The 15,389-nt window shown below is 43.9% G+C and overlaps 1 protein-coding gene across 1 annotated transcript in view; it reads right to left on the bottom strand.

The window, feature by feature from the left end:
- Nucleotides 1-15,389, bottom strand: part of TENM2 (teneurin transmembrane protein 2) — a 689,205-nt gene that overhangs the window by 65,939 nt on the left and 607,877 nt on the right. Inside the window, exons 13-14 of the mRNA XM_015141369.3 lie at nucleotides 6,266-6,476; nucleotides 1,392-1,511 (exon numbers count right to left, since the gene is read on the bottom strand). Of these exons, the coding sequence (XP_014996855.3) occupies nucleotides 1,392-1,511; nucleotides 6,266-6,476 (331 nt within the window). The remainder of the gene's footprint in view (nucleotides 1-1,391; nucleotides 1,512-6,265; nucleotides 6,477-15,389) is intronic.

Raw genomic sequence — 15,389 nt, 5'->3', positions numbered from 1 at the left:
GGGTAGGAGTTCGAGACCAGCCTGGCCAACATGGTGAAACCTGGTCTCTACTAAAAATACAAAAATTAGCCAGGCGTGGTGGCGGGCCCTGTAATCCCAGCTACTTGGGAGGCTGAGGCAGGAGAATCGCTTGAACCTAGGAGGCGGAGGTTGCAGTGAGCCAAGATCGTGCCATTGCACTCCAGCCTGGGCGACAAGAGTGAGACTCCATCTCAAAAAAAAAAAAAAAAAAAAAAAATAACCACCACCACAACAAAAAACACTGGCTTCTAAGAATGAACAAGGGCCAGAGTAAGTTTGAAAGGCACACATCTGCCATCCTGTGCTTTAAAATAATTAAATTTGGCTACAGAAATGTATGAGTGAGATATCAGAAATTTCATGAATATTGAAGATTTGATATGAATCTTTAGACTCCTTGTTTGGGTTTCAGAGGTGGGAGAGTGAAGGTAGTGCTCCTGGGGGCTGGTAATTGTTGAAACTGCCTTTAAGGCTACCTTGGGGCATTAGAAAGAAAATCAGGCCAGATTCTTTGCCAGAGAAAGGTAAAAAAAAAAAAACCCTGTTCTTACCTCTGTGATATATCCAAGATTTTCCAGAGTGCATTTTACAGAAAGAGTGTTGGATCAGATTTGTAGCCACAGTTCCCTTCGCATTTAAAATAGAATGCCATAATTGTGTGTGTGTCTGTGTGATTTTTAGCCCAGAGTAAGTCAGTGTTTTTTCCCTCCCAAAGATTTCTTTTCTTCTTCTTATCTTTTTCTTTAAATTTCTCCTCTATGCCCAAATGGATTAAGGAAATGACAGAGCTTTCATCTTGATGGGGGCTGAACGGGTACATGTTTCCAATCAGAAGATAATAGGGAGAGGTTGCCTCCTTCACACAGCAGGGTGACTGCTAAATGTATTTAATTAGACTTCTCTGATTACACGCCACCCCCTCCAAACAGTAGTGAAAACAACGCAACTCCTAAAGCCACAGATGAAAGCAGAAGGGGATCACCACAGGACGCTATGTCATGTGGATTCCTGTCACCCTGCACTGCCTTTGATTTAAAACAGGAGTTCGTTTCTAAGAGCTACCTTCCCTTCTTTTTCTAGAATCTGCCCCCATCCCAAAACACACACACACACACACACACGTGCACTGACCTGACATTAAAAAGATGAGGTGGCTGTGAGCTGTACTAGGTAAGCTGGCTTTCCTATTTATTTTCTGTTTTTGATGCCACATCAAAAAGCAAGAAATGTCTTTGGGGGAATCCTCACTAGGGGACTGGCCTAGTGGACATTCCAGTTCACCAGGGAGAATCCTGTGGTTCCACGCCAACAGCGCCGTCTGTCTCTTTGCACACACGTGTGGTGCTGAGTAGGTCCGAGCCCCTACTTACGTGCCATCCTGGCGGGTGATGGTGTAGCCGTATTTTGGGTACTTGACAAAAGACACGTTCACACCGACCAGGGGAGTTCCATCTGTAGTTACTACTTGGCCTCGGATGAGAGAAACCAAGCTGAGAAAGAAAAAAACCGAAGTCTCTGAGCCACATGAAGGAGAACAAAGAGACAATTCCCCACTGCCTCTGCTCCCTCATCCTCGTCTGGTTCCTCAGGCAAGGAGAAGGCTTCCAACATTAACTTCTGGTTTCCCACAACCACACTAGTGACATTTTGGGGTGAAATCTATGAGCAGCATCTCCTGTCACCGAGCTGGGCCATGGGGTCTCCTGGGCACCCGCCTTCCACTCTTGGCCTTGCTCTATTTCTTGACACTGTTTGGCTTTTGTTTGGCTTGAGCTTCAGGTTGTCCCTCATCATTCCCAGGTGCTCCTTAGCCGGGCACCGAGAGTGCCATACTCGGGTGAGAGCTTCCACATCTGGCTACTTATTTCCATTTTTTAGCTTTGGAGGATGGCCATGTTACTCTTCTAGAGGCCAGAATGTCAGAGGGGGTAGAGGGGAGCACAGAGAGTTTTATGGCTGGGAAATACATAGGCATTGTCTTTTGCTGCCCTCTAAGAGCAAAATTTCTCATAATCTCAGAATGTCAGGGGGGTAGAAGGGAGCACAGAGAGTTTTATGGCTGGGAGATACATATGCATTGTCTTTTGTTGCCCTCTAAGAGCAAAATTTCTCATAATCCATGAGGGTCTGAGGAAAAGAGAACTTTGGAGATACATATAGCAAAACCCTTCAATATACACATTCAATAAATATACACATTTCTGCTAGGAATATATTGGATTCTGGATTCTATGTTACTACATATTTCTCTCATGTCAAGTTCCTGCTATCTTGGAGGGTTTTGAAATCCTACCAATTTATTTCCAGTGTTACAGAACATCTCTCTCTTTCCAGACACAGTAACTAGAACTTTCCCACAAATCCCGGTTTCCAACCAGCTACCCCTGGGAAAGTCCTATAAAGCCAAAGAGATGTTACAATATTCTGCTCAAAGTCCACGGAGGGAGAACGCGCATGTCTCCTCTCATCTGAATTCTCTTGACTTCACAGAGAAATGGGACAATGAGAAGCTCCATTTCTGCACCGAGCCCCCAGCCGACTGGGCAATTTGGCAAAAGAAGAGAGGTTCTCAGGCTCCCAGGGTCCTGGACACACTCCCAGTTTCCGAACGAGGTGATCAACTGACCCGTCTTTTGCCAGAACCTTGTCAAAGTCGGCTCGATTTTTGGAATGCACTTACTTTTGCATTCCCAGTTGTCCTGAAAACCGGAGGGATGCTGTCTCCCGTATCTCTCTTTTTATTAGCAATACCCCCAGCTGTTCAACTCCAACCCTTTGATGATGTCAGGAGTGTTTAGACTGTTCCACTGACAGCTCTAATTGTCTGCTACTGGCTGCCTAACAAATGAATGTCATTTTTAGCTGGTTTTAACCACAATGCTAGACTCTTTTAAAGTGGAAAACTAATTTATGAAAATAATCCTTTTGTTCAATTCCATTTTCTTATTGTAGCTCGGACTAAGATTTCTTTAAGACCTTACCAGACACTATTTTAAAATCAGTGATGTGTGTTGACGACCACAAGGTACACAGTGCTCATGATGAGAAAACAAAATTGAAAGTACATTCCTCAGTGGAGTCCCCCCACCCTTCCTTTTTTTCTACAACCGCTATTTCTTTTAAATCATTCCTGCAGCAGAAGGCTTTGCAGCGTGCCGTAGGAATAACAGGAGTAGTGCTGCTTGTGATTTCTATCCTCTATTTTTCAAATTCTTCCTCGCTGCTGGCTTCCTATCGTTTCCAGGCAGTCAATTTGCAGAAAAGATTCAGCTAAGACATACTATCAGTTCATTTCTATTTATGATTATTGATGTGTAACAATTATCACATTATCTAGATAGTGAGATCTGCTCTATAAATTATAGTGGTGGAGTCAAGGCATTTCAGTTATTTTTGTATGCCATTATCTAGGGGAACGCCCTTTTAGAAGTCTTGAATTTTCAAGTTCTTTTTTACTCCTCGCTTTGTCCTTCGTTATTTGTCAGATGATAATGTACTGGAATTCACATGCTTACTGAACTTCAACCTATGTCTTGGAGTTACATTTCATATTTCTGAATTATGTATCCATGCAGACAGCTGGAGAGCCTGGGCTCATTTGGGTGGTGCTATTTATTGTTCACATTCAAAGCTTCAGAGAGGCTTTCTCTAAAGCAACTTTCTTTCAGGTCTCCTGGGCTGGCATAGTCTACCAAATATTCTGGGGTTCCTGACTGTTCACCTGTATTTTGGCTCTAGCTCAAGGTGCCTTCTGGAAGTGGGAACCATTGATGAGGAGAATAAGATAAAATCAGAAGGGCCAGGTGAAGAAAGCGTGAAAGGGAGAATATCAGGAAATGACTGGATGTAGGGTAGAAACAATGAGAGGTTAATGAGGAAGCAGATTGAAACAGACCTTCAGAGGATGCACAGGCCTTCGGAGCATGCATTTTCAGTATAAGTAAACTACAAACCCCACTGAAATGCTTATGGCCCAGTGCAAGCTCTGCCCAGTCACAGGTCTCTAGCAAGGTGAATTATGTTCATAATTAAAAGGAAGTATACTTACAGAATCTGTTCTAGAACTAGGATTTAACAAGCGGAGTAAATACTTTTTATTTATCAGAGATCTGCAGTTTTTAAAAAAAATTTTCTTGAGAGATTCTTCTACTAAAAGAAACAGTAATAACACTGTGTATAGTATATGTTAAAGTCAAATAAAATAGAAAGATGAATCTCTAAATTTAAAATGTTTTATTTGGGAAGCAAAAATTGCAATTCAGGGCATATGCATGGGGTAGTCTTCAGGATGTCTGAAGAACAGAGAAGTTTGGAGGTTTTATAAGGAGAAGTGTTACTTACTCTTTTGAGAGAACGTTAACTGGGACTGGTAAAGTTTTGGCGATCTGGTGAGTTCTGACTGGTGAATGATGGTGGTGGGTACAACTAGTCTCAGAGTCATAGTAGGTTGTTTCAGTTGCTATTAGATAACTGGTTTCAGGTTACAGCAGGCAGTTTCAGTAGCCAGGCCTGGGGAGAATTACATTTCTAGGGCAATGTTATGTGCCCAGAGTGCTTTTTCTTCCTGGTTTCTTGACTCTGCTTTAGTTGGGTATGACAAGAATGACCCAATTCGTCTGATCAACTTTTACATATTTAATAGTATTATCCTAATTTTACTAATCAAGAAAATGAGGTTTATGAGCCCAACACGATATCGATAGGAGGTGTCAGGGCTGAAATAGAGGAGGGCTGAGATTATTTTTATTTTTCTATTATTTCTTTTTCTATTTTATTTTTAGTAAAATGAGAACAGAGAGAAGCAAAAGTTGTTGGCCTAAGGTGACCTTGTTAAGACACTCATATTCAAAAGAGCTGCAGGAATTGAGGCTCTCCAACTTTCCAGAGAGCTCTAACAGGCTGTAGAATTAGCTGTGCTGCCACCCATCTCTTCCCTGTCCCACCCTCACAGGGTTCTCTCGGCTGAGGGGCTGAGTCGGAGTCCAGGACCGATGAAAGGCTCATGACGGGGGCTCCCAGATAATCACTTATAAAGTTAGGGGCTTCTGTTAGAAGGGAAGTCTGGTATTTCTTCCCTGCTTGGAAGCCGAGAGAAGTAGCATACTTCCAGAGTTGCTCCTGGACCTACCTGAATGAGGATAAAGAGAAATAAGAGAAAGATGGCACAATGGGGGTCGTCAGGGCTGCAAAGGGGCCAGGACCATCCTACCCAAGTTCCTAGTACCTAGAAGTTTTGTGAAAAAGGACCTGACAAGCAGTATTTATTTCTCGATGTGAAGGACCACAGAGATGGGGTGTGGCATCCCCAAGTAGACCATGCCCCTCCTTCCTGCATTAGCGTACACCATCGACATCTGGACCCAGACCAATTTGAGAGGGAGATGAAGCATGGCCAAGCCATAAGAAGACCCCTAGCCTCTCCTACCCCTCCTCTCTACCCTCAGAATCATACATAGTGCATAGAAAAGAGGAGGGGATGGGGTGGTGGGGAAGTGTCTGCAAGACAAACCTTCCCCTTGCTTTCTTCTCCAGGAGCACAGTTCTAACTTGTCCTAGGGTGAAGTTGAAGACAAAATGAATCTATAACTTGACCCTAGAATATTCATAAGCCTCAAATTAGCAACTAAGAGCAATAATAAACCGGAGAGAATGAAGGGTGAAATGCAGTGGCACAATGCTTTGCACACAGTAGGTAATCAGGAGAGGCAATAAATGGAATTATTGTATGGATTAGAGATAATCTACACAAAGTCTCTGGCTCATCCTAGGTGCTCAATAAATCCTTGCAACTGGCATCATCTTGACTCTAAGATGCCAGTGAATGATAGGTTATGTTATCAAGTTAATAACAGCTTTTGAAAATACTCTATTGAGTGAACTATTTCAGCAATGCTTGAACAAAAGCCACTATCAGAGGCATTATAAAGGGAGATTTAATATAATGACAATAACATCATAAAATAACAGATTTTAAAAATGATCTAAAAACCAGGGAATCAACAGGTTTCTCCAGCAGATTCTGGGTTAAAGATGGTGATATCCTGCAAAGACACTAGGGCTCCGTTCTGGAGCCCAACACAAAGTGAGGAAAGGGCACTTCTCTGAGGCCCCCTTGGAGGGAGGTGCCTCTAGAGGGGCAGATTCCAGGCCAGTTGGGTCCCCAGGAAAGCTGGAGCACTTCCTCCGGCTCCAACAGGAAGAAAATCAGTGACTTCAGCAGCTTGCAGGGACAGAGGGTGCCTACCTGCTGTTGAAAGGGTTCTCTCCAGGAATGATGTGGGTGCTATCCTTGCCTGCCAAGAGCTTGATACGGTCATAGAAGGACTTCACCGCGGGCCAATCCGTCTGGCCCTGCTGAATGATGTCCAGTGGGTCCCGGGACCCCCGGCAGAGCAGGCTGTTCTGACAGGCTGACTGCAGGCAGCAGTCAGGGTCCAGGCAATCCACCAGGCCATCTGGAAGGGCAGAGGCAGAGCCAGAGTCAGCGGATTTCATGGCATAAAGCTGTTTGGAGACACTAACACCTTTGTTACCAGCACAGGCATGAGCAGCATCAAACATACCCAAGGGCCTGAGGTGGCAGGTTTCACACAGCAAGCCTCATCCAATTCCAATCTATACACATAGAAAACAAAAGACTGAAAGGAAATAATTTAAAATGTTGACGAATGGTTATCCTCATGTAGCAGATTAGTGTGTTTCTCTTCTTTATTGTGCTTTTCTGGAATTTCTACTTTTTTTCTACTATGACCAAGTATTATTTGAGTGGGAAAATAAAAACAAAAACTTTGCTTTTAAACAACGCAGCACAGTTAATTACCCACAGCCAGTTCCCAGGGGTCTGTGCTAATGGGTACACAAGAAATCAAAATGCATGGAATTTCTGGCTGGGCGTGGTAGCTCATATCTGTAATCCTAGCACTCTGGGAGACTGAAGGAGAAGGATCGATTGAGCCCAGGAGTTTGAGACCAACCTGGGCAACATAGTGAGACGCTGTCTCTATTAGAAATACATTTTTTAAAAAAATCAAATTAAAAAAAAACTCAAATGCATGGAATTCCTTACATCTCACTTTAATGGAGAAAAGTATTCTATCCCACTCCCTCTAAGCCAGGAAGGGAACTGCTGACCAATTAGAAACCCAGGTGCTGTGAGTTTTACATTTTCTAGGAAATGTGGAGAAACAGCTTTGGCTTGGGAATCTGGAAATTAAGCCCTCAGTTTCCACAGTAGTTTCTGGTTCTGTCTTCCTGTATGCCCTCAGGACTCGGAACATTCTTATGTACTTGCCCAGAGTCCTGTGCCTCCATCCCTTTACCTGGGCTGATTCCTATTTACTCATCCACCATTCAACAAACATTTGAGTGGTGTCCATGTGCTGGCAACAAGAGAGACTGCAAAGAACCATGGAGACTGTGTTTAAGGAGCTCATGGTAGAGTGGGGGAAACTGACAGGACTCACTCATCCTTTAAGATCAAGTTTAGGTGTGGCCTCTTCTTCCAGGAAGCCTTCTAGATGATGCCCCTGGCCAGGTTATTGCTACAAACTGAATGTCTGTGATCCTTCAAAGTTCGTATGTTGAAAACTTAACTCCCAATGTGATGGTATTAGGAGCGGGGCTTTTGGGAGGTAATGAAGTCATGAGGGTGGAACTCTTACAAATGGATGAGTGTCCTTATAAATGAGACCCCAGAGAGCACTTTAGTACTCTTTCTGCCACGTGTGGACACAGCAAGAAGACTGCAGTCTATCAATCAAGAATCAGGGCCTCACCAGACACTGAATCTGCTGGTGCCTTGATCTTGGACTTCCCAGCCTCCAGGACTGTGAGAAATAAATGTTTGTTGTTCAAGTCCTCCAGTCTATGGTATTTTTGTTGTAGCAGCCCAAACTGACCGAGACAGTTAGGAATCCCTGTTCTGTACATCCGTGAATCAGAGGTTCTCAAAGAAGCATTCTGCATCAGAATCCTGCAGGAAGAATAAACGGCCCACCCCACATCTCCCCAGGGAGAGAGCCTCCAGGAGCAGGCCCTGGAATCTGCATTTTAAACGTGATTCTCAGGTGATTCTAACACACAATACGATTTAAAAACCATTGTTAATGCCAACTTGCTTACACTAGAATTAATGACCTCTTAAGGCTCGCCTCCCTATCTGGAAAATGAGCTCTTTGAAGAGAAGAATGACGTCTTATTAATTTTATATTCCTTCCTCTCTTAGTACCAAGTACAGAATCGGGCACTCAACAGACGTTTGTTGAATGAATAAAATGACTGCTTCCCATTCCTTACATGTCTGTGAGGGCTGAAGATGGGAATGTTTAGGGCAGTGTTTGCTCCTTGGAATTTCTGATAAGAATGAATTCATTAGCCAATCCTTATCCACTCGGCTGGGAGCTGATTGAACACACAGTGCAGAATCTTGGAGGATAACTTGCTTGCACCTCCTGGATTTGATAGCAAGGCAGTTTTTTGGACCATAATTAGAATCATGGAAACATGCACTCAAACCCTGGGCTGTGCCTTGACAAACACTTGTACTGGAACGCTGAATCAGAGGCCTGGCTGGGTGCTTTAAATTTACTACAATGTAATTTTTTGGCATTACTCTTTTCGTTTGGTTCCGCTAATGAAAATGAAATATGTAATTTCACCAAAGTTCCACTGTAATTTAGCAATTAATGTGCAATTATTTTAATGCATTACTTTCTTTTTAGCAAACAAACAAATTAGGAGGTTGCATGTTTTGCTTGGCTTTAAATTACTAAAACTAGCCTCTCATTTTCCACATGGGCGAATGTTGCTCATGTGCCTCGTAACACATTTAGATTTACACAATTTCCTAGAAATGCAGACACAGGAGGGTGAGCAGGCATGCACACTTTAAATTGAGAGACTTTCGAAATCAAGGCTCTGAACATCTCAGGCTGATGTGCTAGGTGAATCAGATACTCCCCAGCTCCACGGAGCCTGGCAAACCTCAGACCCTAGAAACAGCACTAGAGATTGTATCTTAGTAGCAGGATGATATCCAGGCATTGTTTCAGATCCACATTCAGGCTGTCCAATCTGGAGGGCCACTGGCAGAATAAGAAAAAAAAGAAAAAGAGTGCATAGAATTCTGCCTTTAACATCACCTTCCATGGGCTGCCTTCACTAGACAGAAGGGCTCTACCATGGAATGCCTGTTTCAGATTTAAAAAATAACCTGCTGAGATAGGCTGGCAGGGCTTCATTCAGCAGTCACAAGAAGCTCCTCAGGTGAGAAGAAACCCACTGCTGTTAGCACTACAGATTTCTTTCTTTTTTTTTTTTTTTGAGACGGAGTCTCGCTCTGTCGCCCAGGCTGGAGTGCAGTGGCCGGATCTCAGCTCACTGCAAGCTCCGCCTCCTGGGTTCACGCCATTCTCCTGCCTCAGCCTCCCGAGTAGCTGGGACTACAGGCGCCCGCCACCATGCCCGGCTAGTTTTTTGTATATATATATTTTTTTTTAGTAGAGACGGGGTTTCACCATGTTAGCCAGGATGGTCTCGATCTCCTGACCTCGTGATCCGCCCGTCTTGGCCTCCCAAAGTGCTGGGATTACAGGCTTGAGCCACCGCGCCCGGCTTGCACTACAGATTTCTTTAAGGTCACCAGCCTCCTCTGATTAGGAGTACCATCCATCTCTGGTGGCCTTTCCCTCCTGAAGCTGGGGAAGTGTTTCCTCCCCTCCAACCCATTCACCACCTGCTCCATGTAACCGCCTTGAAGACCTCTTTGGGCTCAAAGAATAACTTAAGACAGTCTTCCTGTTAAGTACTGAACATTTGCCTCCCCCACCCCCCTCAGCCTGTCACTCTTTCTGGGCTTGTGACTGCTTCAGAACTGTGAACCTCAAATTTCCCCACTGTTTTGTTGATTCTGGGCTTTTGATTCAAGGGCCTGTCTGGCAGGAGATGGCCTAAACACATCAGCAATAGCAGATGACAAATGCCAAAACAGAAAAAAAATGGGATACAAATGATTTCCTCCTACATATTTACATTTACCTGCTTCAGAGATTGTGCATTTGGGGTTCTACCCGTTATTAAGTAGGAGCTACGTTATGCCTATAATGACCTCATCATGCTGCGTGATTATGGGCTGCAGCCGCCAAACACTTTCAGACGACACTGTGAACTTTAAATTGGCACTCCAATCTCCCAGTGGCCTGTCAGTCATGAGAATCGCGTCTTTATGCCAGCAAGCCCCTTGGATGGAGTCTGACATTGCAATCTTCAGTAAATTACCCTGTCACTGACAATCTTGCAGTTATCTCGCAAACAATCAAGCAGGCAATCAAACTGTTCTGAATTGCCAGTTCAGGACCTGAGAGGTGGCCGATGTCTCCATTCAACAGCAGAGGGAAAGCGGCCCGGCCCTCTTATGACATTGGACGATTTCTTTATTTATTTATCTACCTACTTATTTGTTAGTCGGGTTGACTTTTTCCTGGGGAAGGGGGTGAGGATGGTGGGAGAGGTTTGCAGAGTCCTCAAAAAGGACCCAATACTGATTCAGCGATTATGGGAAAGCGACTTAGGCCTTTCTGATCAGCCCATGCTGCGGGCTGGGGATCATGTCTGCTTAATCTTACTTCACTCAGTGAAACGGGGCCAAAAAGAATTATCTAGGTGTTTTCTGTCAGAACAGACACTAAATCACAGCTCTGGCTCTATTCTCCTTATACACGTCATAAGCTAATTGTAATGACAATTTCAGAGAAATGTGATCACGGAGAAACTTTCTGGGAATAATACCAAGGCATTCTATTTATTGCTTTTGATAAAGCAAATCAGAGAGATTCTTCCATAACAGTTCTGGCAACGTGAAACAGGTTCATTAATGCTGAATCGAAACCCTTGGATTAGAAGTCCCAAGATAAAAAGCCAAAAAATCTATACAGCATCAGAGGTGAGAGACTGGCCTCTGGAATCAGATGGATTTGGGTTTGAAGCTCATCTCTGCTAGTTCCCTGGCTGTGTGAGCTTGGAAAGGTAATCGGCCTTGCTGAGTTGCGGTTTCCTCGCCTTCAAAACTGAGTTATAATTGCACATATGCCATAGGGTTATGTGATGGAGAATAAATAAATTTATATATATATAAATTCAAGTGTGTGTGTGTGTGTGTGTATATATATATATATATATGTCAGTCTGGTATATAGTATATGTCCAATGAACTATAACTATAACCAGAAACTCCCTGAAGTCTTCAACTTTTTCATTTTAAAAAAATGGATGCAAAAGTAAATGAAATTAATATTCCCTTATATTTAGAGTCATTTACTGGTATAGGCTATGGGCTGGTTGAATCTTGGTAAAAATACTTTATTTCCAAATAGTGATAGGTTAATAATAATAATAGTAATAACAAATGCTATAGATTGAGCAGAATTTACATATATTTTTTGTTTAAAGATTCATGGAAATCCTGCAAAGCAGAATAATGTAACTCTTAAATGTCAGATTATAGAACAGGGTGTCTGGGTTTGAATCTCAGATTGGCTATTACCTAGCTGTTGACCATGGGCAGTTAACTGCTCTGTGCTTCAGTTTCCCTCATATATAAAATGGAGATGATGATGATGATGATGATGATGATGATGGTAGATAGTGCTGCTGAGAGGGTTAAAGTAGTTACTGTCTGTAGAGTACTCAGAGCAGTGTCATATAATGAGTGCTCAGTACACTGTCTTAGCACCATTATCACCATGCCACCCACTCTATACCCACCTACAGAGGATGCAACTGAGGCTTGGAGAAGGTGAATATCCAAGTGGCTAAGAAACAGCTATGAATAAAAAGTAGAGAAAGGCAACAGATGAGATTATCACCCTTTGTCTTCATTATTAGGAGGATGACACTTCCTTCCCCAAGGAAGTCTGAAGACAAGGCAGTGGACACCCATCAACAGGGGAAAGTGTGGGCAGCTGTGAGATTTCATCACTTCTGAAGGCCTGTCTACTCCTACAGCTGGGAAAGAATGTGGCTGGTTGAAATGAACATCTGAAGAGGAATCAGCATGAGAAACCAGATGCCTGGGAATTTGTTCCTGGCATTGTAGGCCACAGAGGACCACACTATTTACCTGTGAGACACAATCCCCTTTTAGCTGTTTACCATTGGCACAAGGTGGCACTTACTTTTGTGCTGGCTATAGGTTTTTGTCTGCCGTTTCAATCCCCTGTGTAGTGTACTCTGCTGGATTTTAAAAGGAGCTCCTAACCAGTGAAGAGATTTAAGCTCAAAGCCTTCATTAAACGCTTACTAGTAAAGCTACACTCAGGAGGAAGGAGGCCCTGTGTCGATGGAGAGGCTGTAAAGCAACCACACCAGAAGCATCTGGATCCTTCAGAGTTGGCTGAACCATGCACACCTTTCTGCCTTGAGGAGGCTGTGTGAGTTCTTGCATCATCATTCTCATAGGAAATGGCTCCAGGAATGAGAAGATGTTGATTTCACTTATTTTCTTCTTTGATCTTCTGGGCAGCTTATAGAGAATGTGAATGGAAGCATTTTGTTCAACTTGTCTCCCTGTTGCTTGGTTTGCAAGTGAGTCTCTCTGCAACCTGCATGAACTCCATGGCTTTCTTAGGCATTAAAGACTCCAGAGGAACACCTACATTTACTTTTCTAAGTTTCATTTTGTGACAGAGTTGTAGAGATGGACTCTAACACATCACTGCAGGTGCTGTGGATGACTCCGCTAGTGTCTGCACACAGCTGCTGGTTGGGGACTGGTCAGACGCTCAGATTTAAAAATAAGCTGCACTCTTTGTAGTCATGGTTTCACAGAGGTACCACCAACCACCAAGTCTACCTTTCCTACTCACTGGGCCAGGAGGCCATAGAGTGGATTGGTTAAAAACATGAGCTTTGAAGAGTACTCTCTGACCCATCGATAGGATGTTCAAGAACAGGCAAAGTTAATCAGTGATGACAGAAAGTTAGAAACTGCAGTTACCTTGATGAGGAGGTATTAGTTGGGAAAGGGCACAGGGAAACTTTCTCGGCACTGGGCACGCTCTTGATCTTCATTTTAGTCACCTGGCTCCCCAGGTAAATTGACAAAGTGAAGGCAGTGATGATTATACCCACAGGAGTGCTGGGAGGATCAACAGAGGTAATCCACAAAAGGTCCTCACAACAGTTGTGAGCACCTTGTCACCTACTAAGTGCTTCTGAGTCATTTCTATGTTTGTTTGTTTTTTCTTTTTGAGTCTTCTTGGCATCATATAGGTTTGTTTACCTATACAGAGCTAGGTGCTTGCCAAGCTGTCACTTCCCCAAGAAAAGTCTGGGTAGTCAGGTGGTGAACTCAGTAACTCAGGGTCGTTTTTGAGATCAGCTAACACTGATGAGGAGTTGAAAGATTAATGCAGCAATAAAAAGGAGGGAAGAAGCTATAAGTTGGGGCAAGGAAGATGAAATCTGGTTGTTTGTGATGGAAACGAAGAAGGTGTAGGGGTCCTGGAGGGCACTTAACTGCTGGTCGGCAAAGGCCAAAGGCTCCTGCTGAATTTAAGTTAGAGATGGAAAGTTTCCTGGGTAAAAAGAGGGCAACCATAGGGTTGGTTTTGCCTGGGGAGTTAGTTTGTTTTGAGGTAAACTCCTGCAGGGCATGCCTAAGATGTGTAGCAGCCCGGTCAAAGGGCATTTTTTTTTTTTTTTTGCTAGACCCCCGGCTATATAAACAATTTGAGTCACCCCAAACCAGCAGGTCAGCACCATTCTGGAAACTTGATTGGCAAAAGAAATAGTCCTCCAGCCAGTGCTTGCCAGGCTGCCCACTGGAACTGGGACTGGCCATTGGGCCTTAGGATATCCCATAGATGCAAATCCCAAAACAATCTGGGGCATCTTATTGACCCTACATGCACAGGAGTGGGGATGAGGGGTGTTAGAGGGTCAAAGAGCACCCGGAAGGGGAGGAACAGGGATCAGGGTTCACATGAGTCCTGATCTGGACTGGGGTGCTCCTCCCAGTTAGCATTGCTGACCCTGGCCAGTCCCTGATACTGTGAGGGCAACTTAGAAAATTTCAAGGGAGTCACCCCAAAGCTCAGGGCCCCCTGAGATGCAATGCTTGGTCCCTGCCCTGCCCCATTTGCCCAGGGTGGTACGGGCTTTTGGCTCAGTTTGAAAAATAGCAAACAAACATGGGCTTTAGAATTAGAATGTTTTGGCTTTAACACCTGGTCTATTATTCATCAGCTGTGCCATCTTGGGCAAGTGACTGAACTCCTGAGGCTCAGTTTTCCAATCTATAGAATGGACTTAATAATGCCGACTACACTGAAATGCAAAGAGGTGCTCTAAGAAGGTGCATGTGAAATGAGATGATGAATGTATAGCACTTAAGACAGAGGAAGAGCTCAATACATGAAGGTTATTCTTAATGATATTTCCTGCTCTCCACGAGAGAAAGGTACTGTCCCATTTGCATTTTATCCTACGTCTGCTGACAAGGTAGAAGTGAGGATAATTGAAAGTATTTGGGCTTGATGTAACTAAGAAGTGAAAGGAACGGGCAAGGCTGATTTGATTTAACCTGGCAATACGAGATTAGTTCTTCATTGCCTCTGTAAGGTCTCCTGCATTGCCAACCTTTTAAAGCAATGGATTGTCTGACAGGGTGCTCGTTTGGAAGGTTTCACCTGCCATTAATACCCTGGCTGCCTGATGAACCATCGCTCCTCAGGCATCCTGCTTCCATGCACAGAGCAATGGCCATTCTCAAATATTGCAAGAAGTAAAACTGGGCAGGGTGTGGTGGCCCACGTCTGTAATCCCAGCACTTTGGGCAGCTGAGGCAGGTGGATCACCTGAGGTTGGGAGTTCGAGACCAGCCTGACCAACATGGTGAAACCCTGTCTTTACTAAAAACACAAAAATCAGCTGGGCATGGTGGTGCACACCTGTAGTCCCAGCTATTCAGGAGACCGAGGCAGAAGAATTGCTTGAACTCGGGAGGTGGAGGTCGCAGTGAGCTGAGATCGTGCCAGTCCCCTTCAGCCTGGATGACAAAGTGAGATCCTGTCTCAAAAAAAAAAAAAAAAAAGAAGAAGAAAAAAAGAAGTAAAACTGTATTTGTGCTCCTTCTGGAAGACCTGTTGGAAGTTTTCCTCCTACTTCTTGCCAATTCTTTTGGTCAGACTCTGACTTCCAAGTCCAGAGATCATTGTACCAAAGCACCTTCTGGCCTTTCTTTTGACTTAGCCATGGAAGATGAATCATGTCTGACCAGAGATCTGGTAGAGTGGAGGCCCCAATGAAAGCTGTTTGCTGGCTTTTCCACTCTTTAGGATGGATGTGGGAAAAAAAAGCAAGGGCTGCTTAAG

Source organism: Macaca mulatta, chromosome 6 (assembly GCF_049350105.2).
Source record: "Macaca mulatta isolate MMU2019108-1 chromosome 6, T2T-MMU8v2.0, whole genome shotgun sequence".
NCBI classification, from domain to species: Eukaryota; Metazoa; Chordata; class Mammalia; order Primates; family Cercopithecidae; genus Macaca; species Macaca mulatta.
This window is presented reverse-complemented; position numbering and strand designations above follow the sequence as displayed.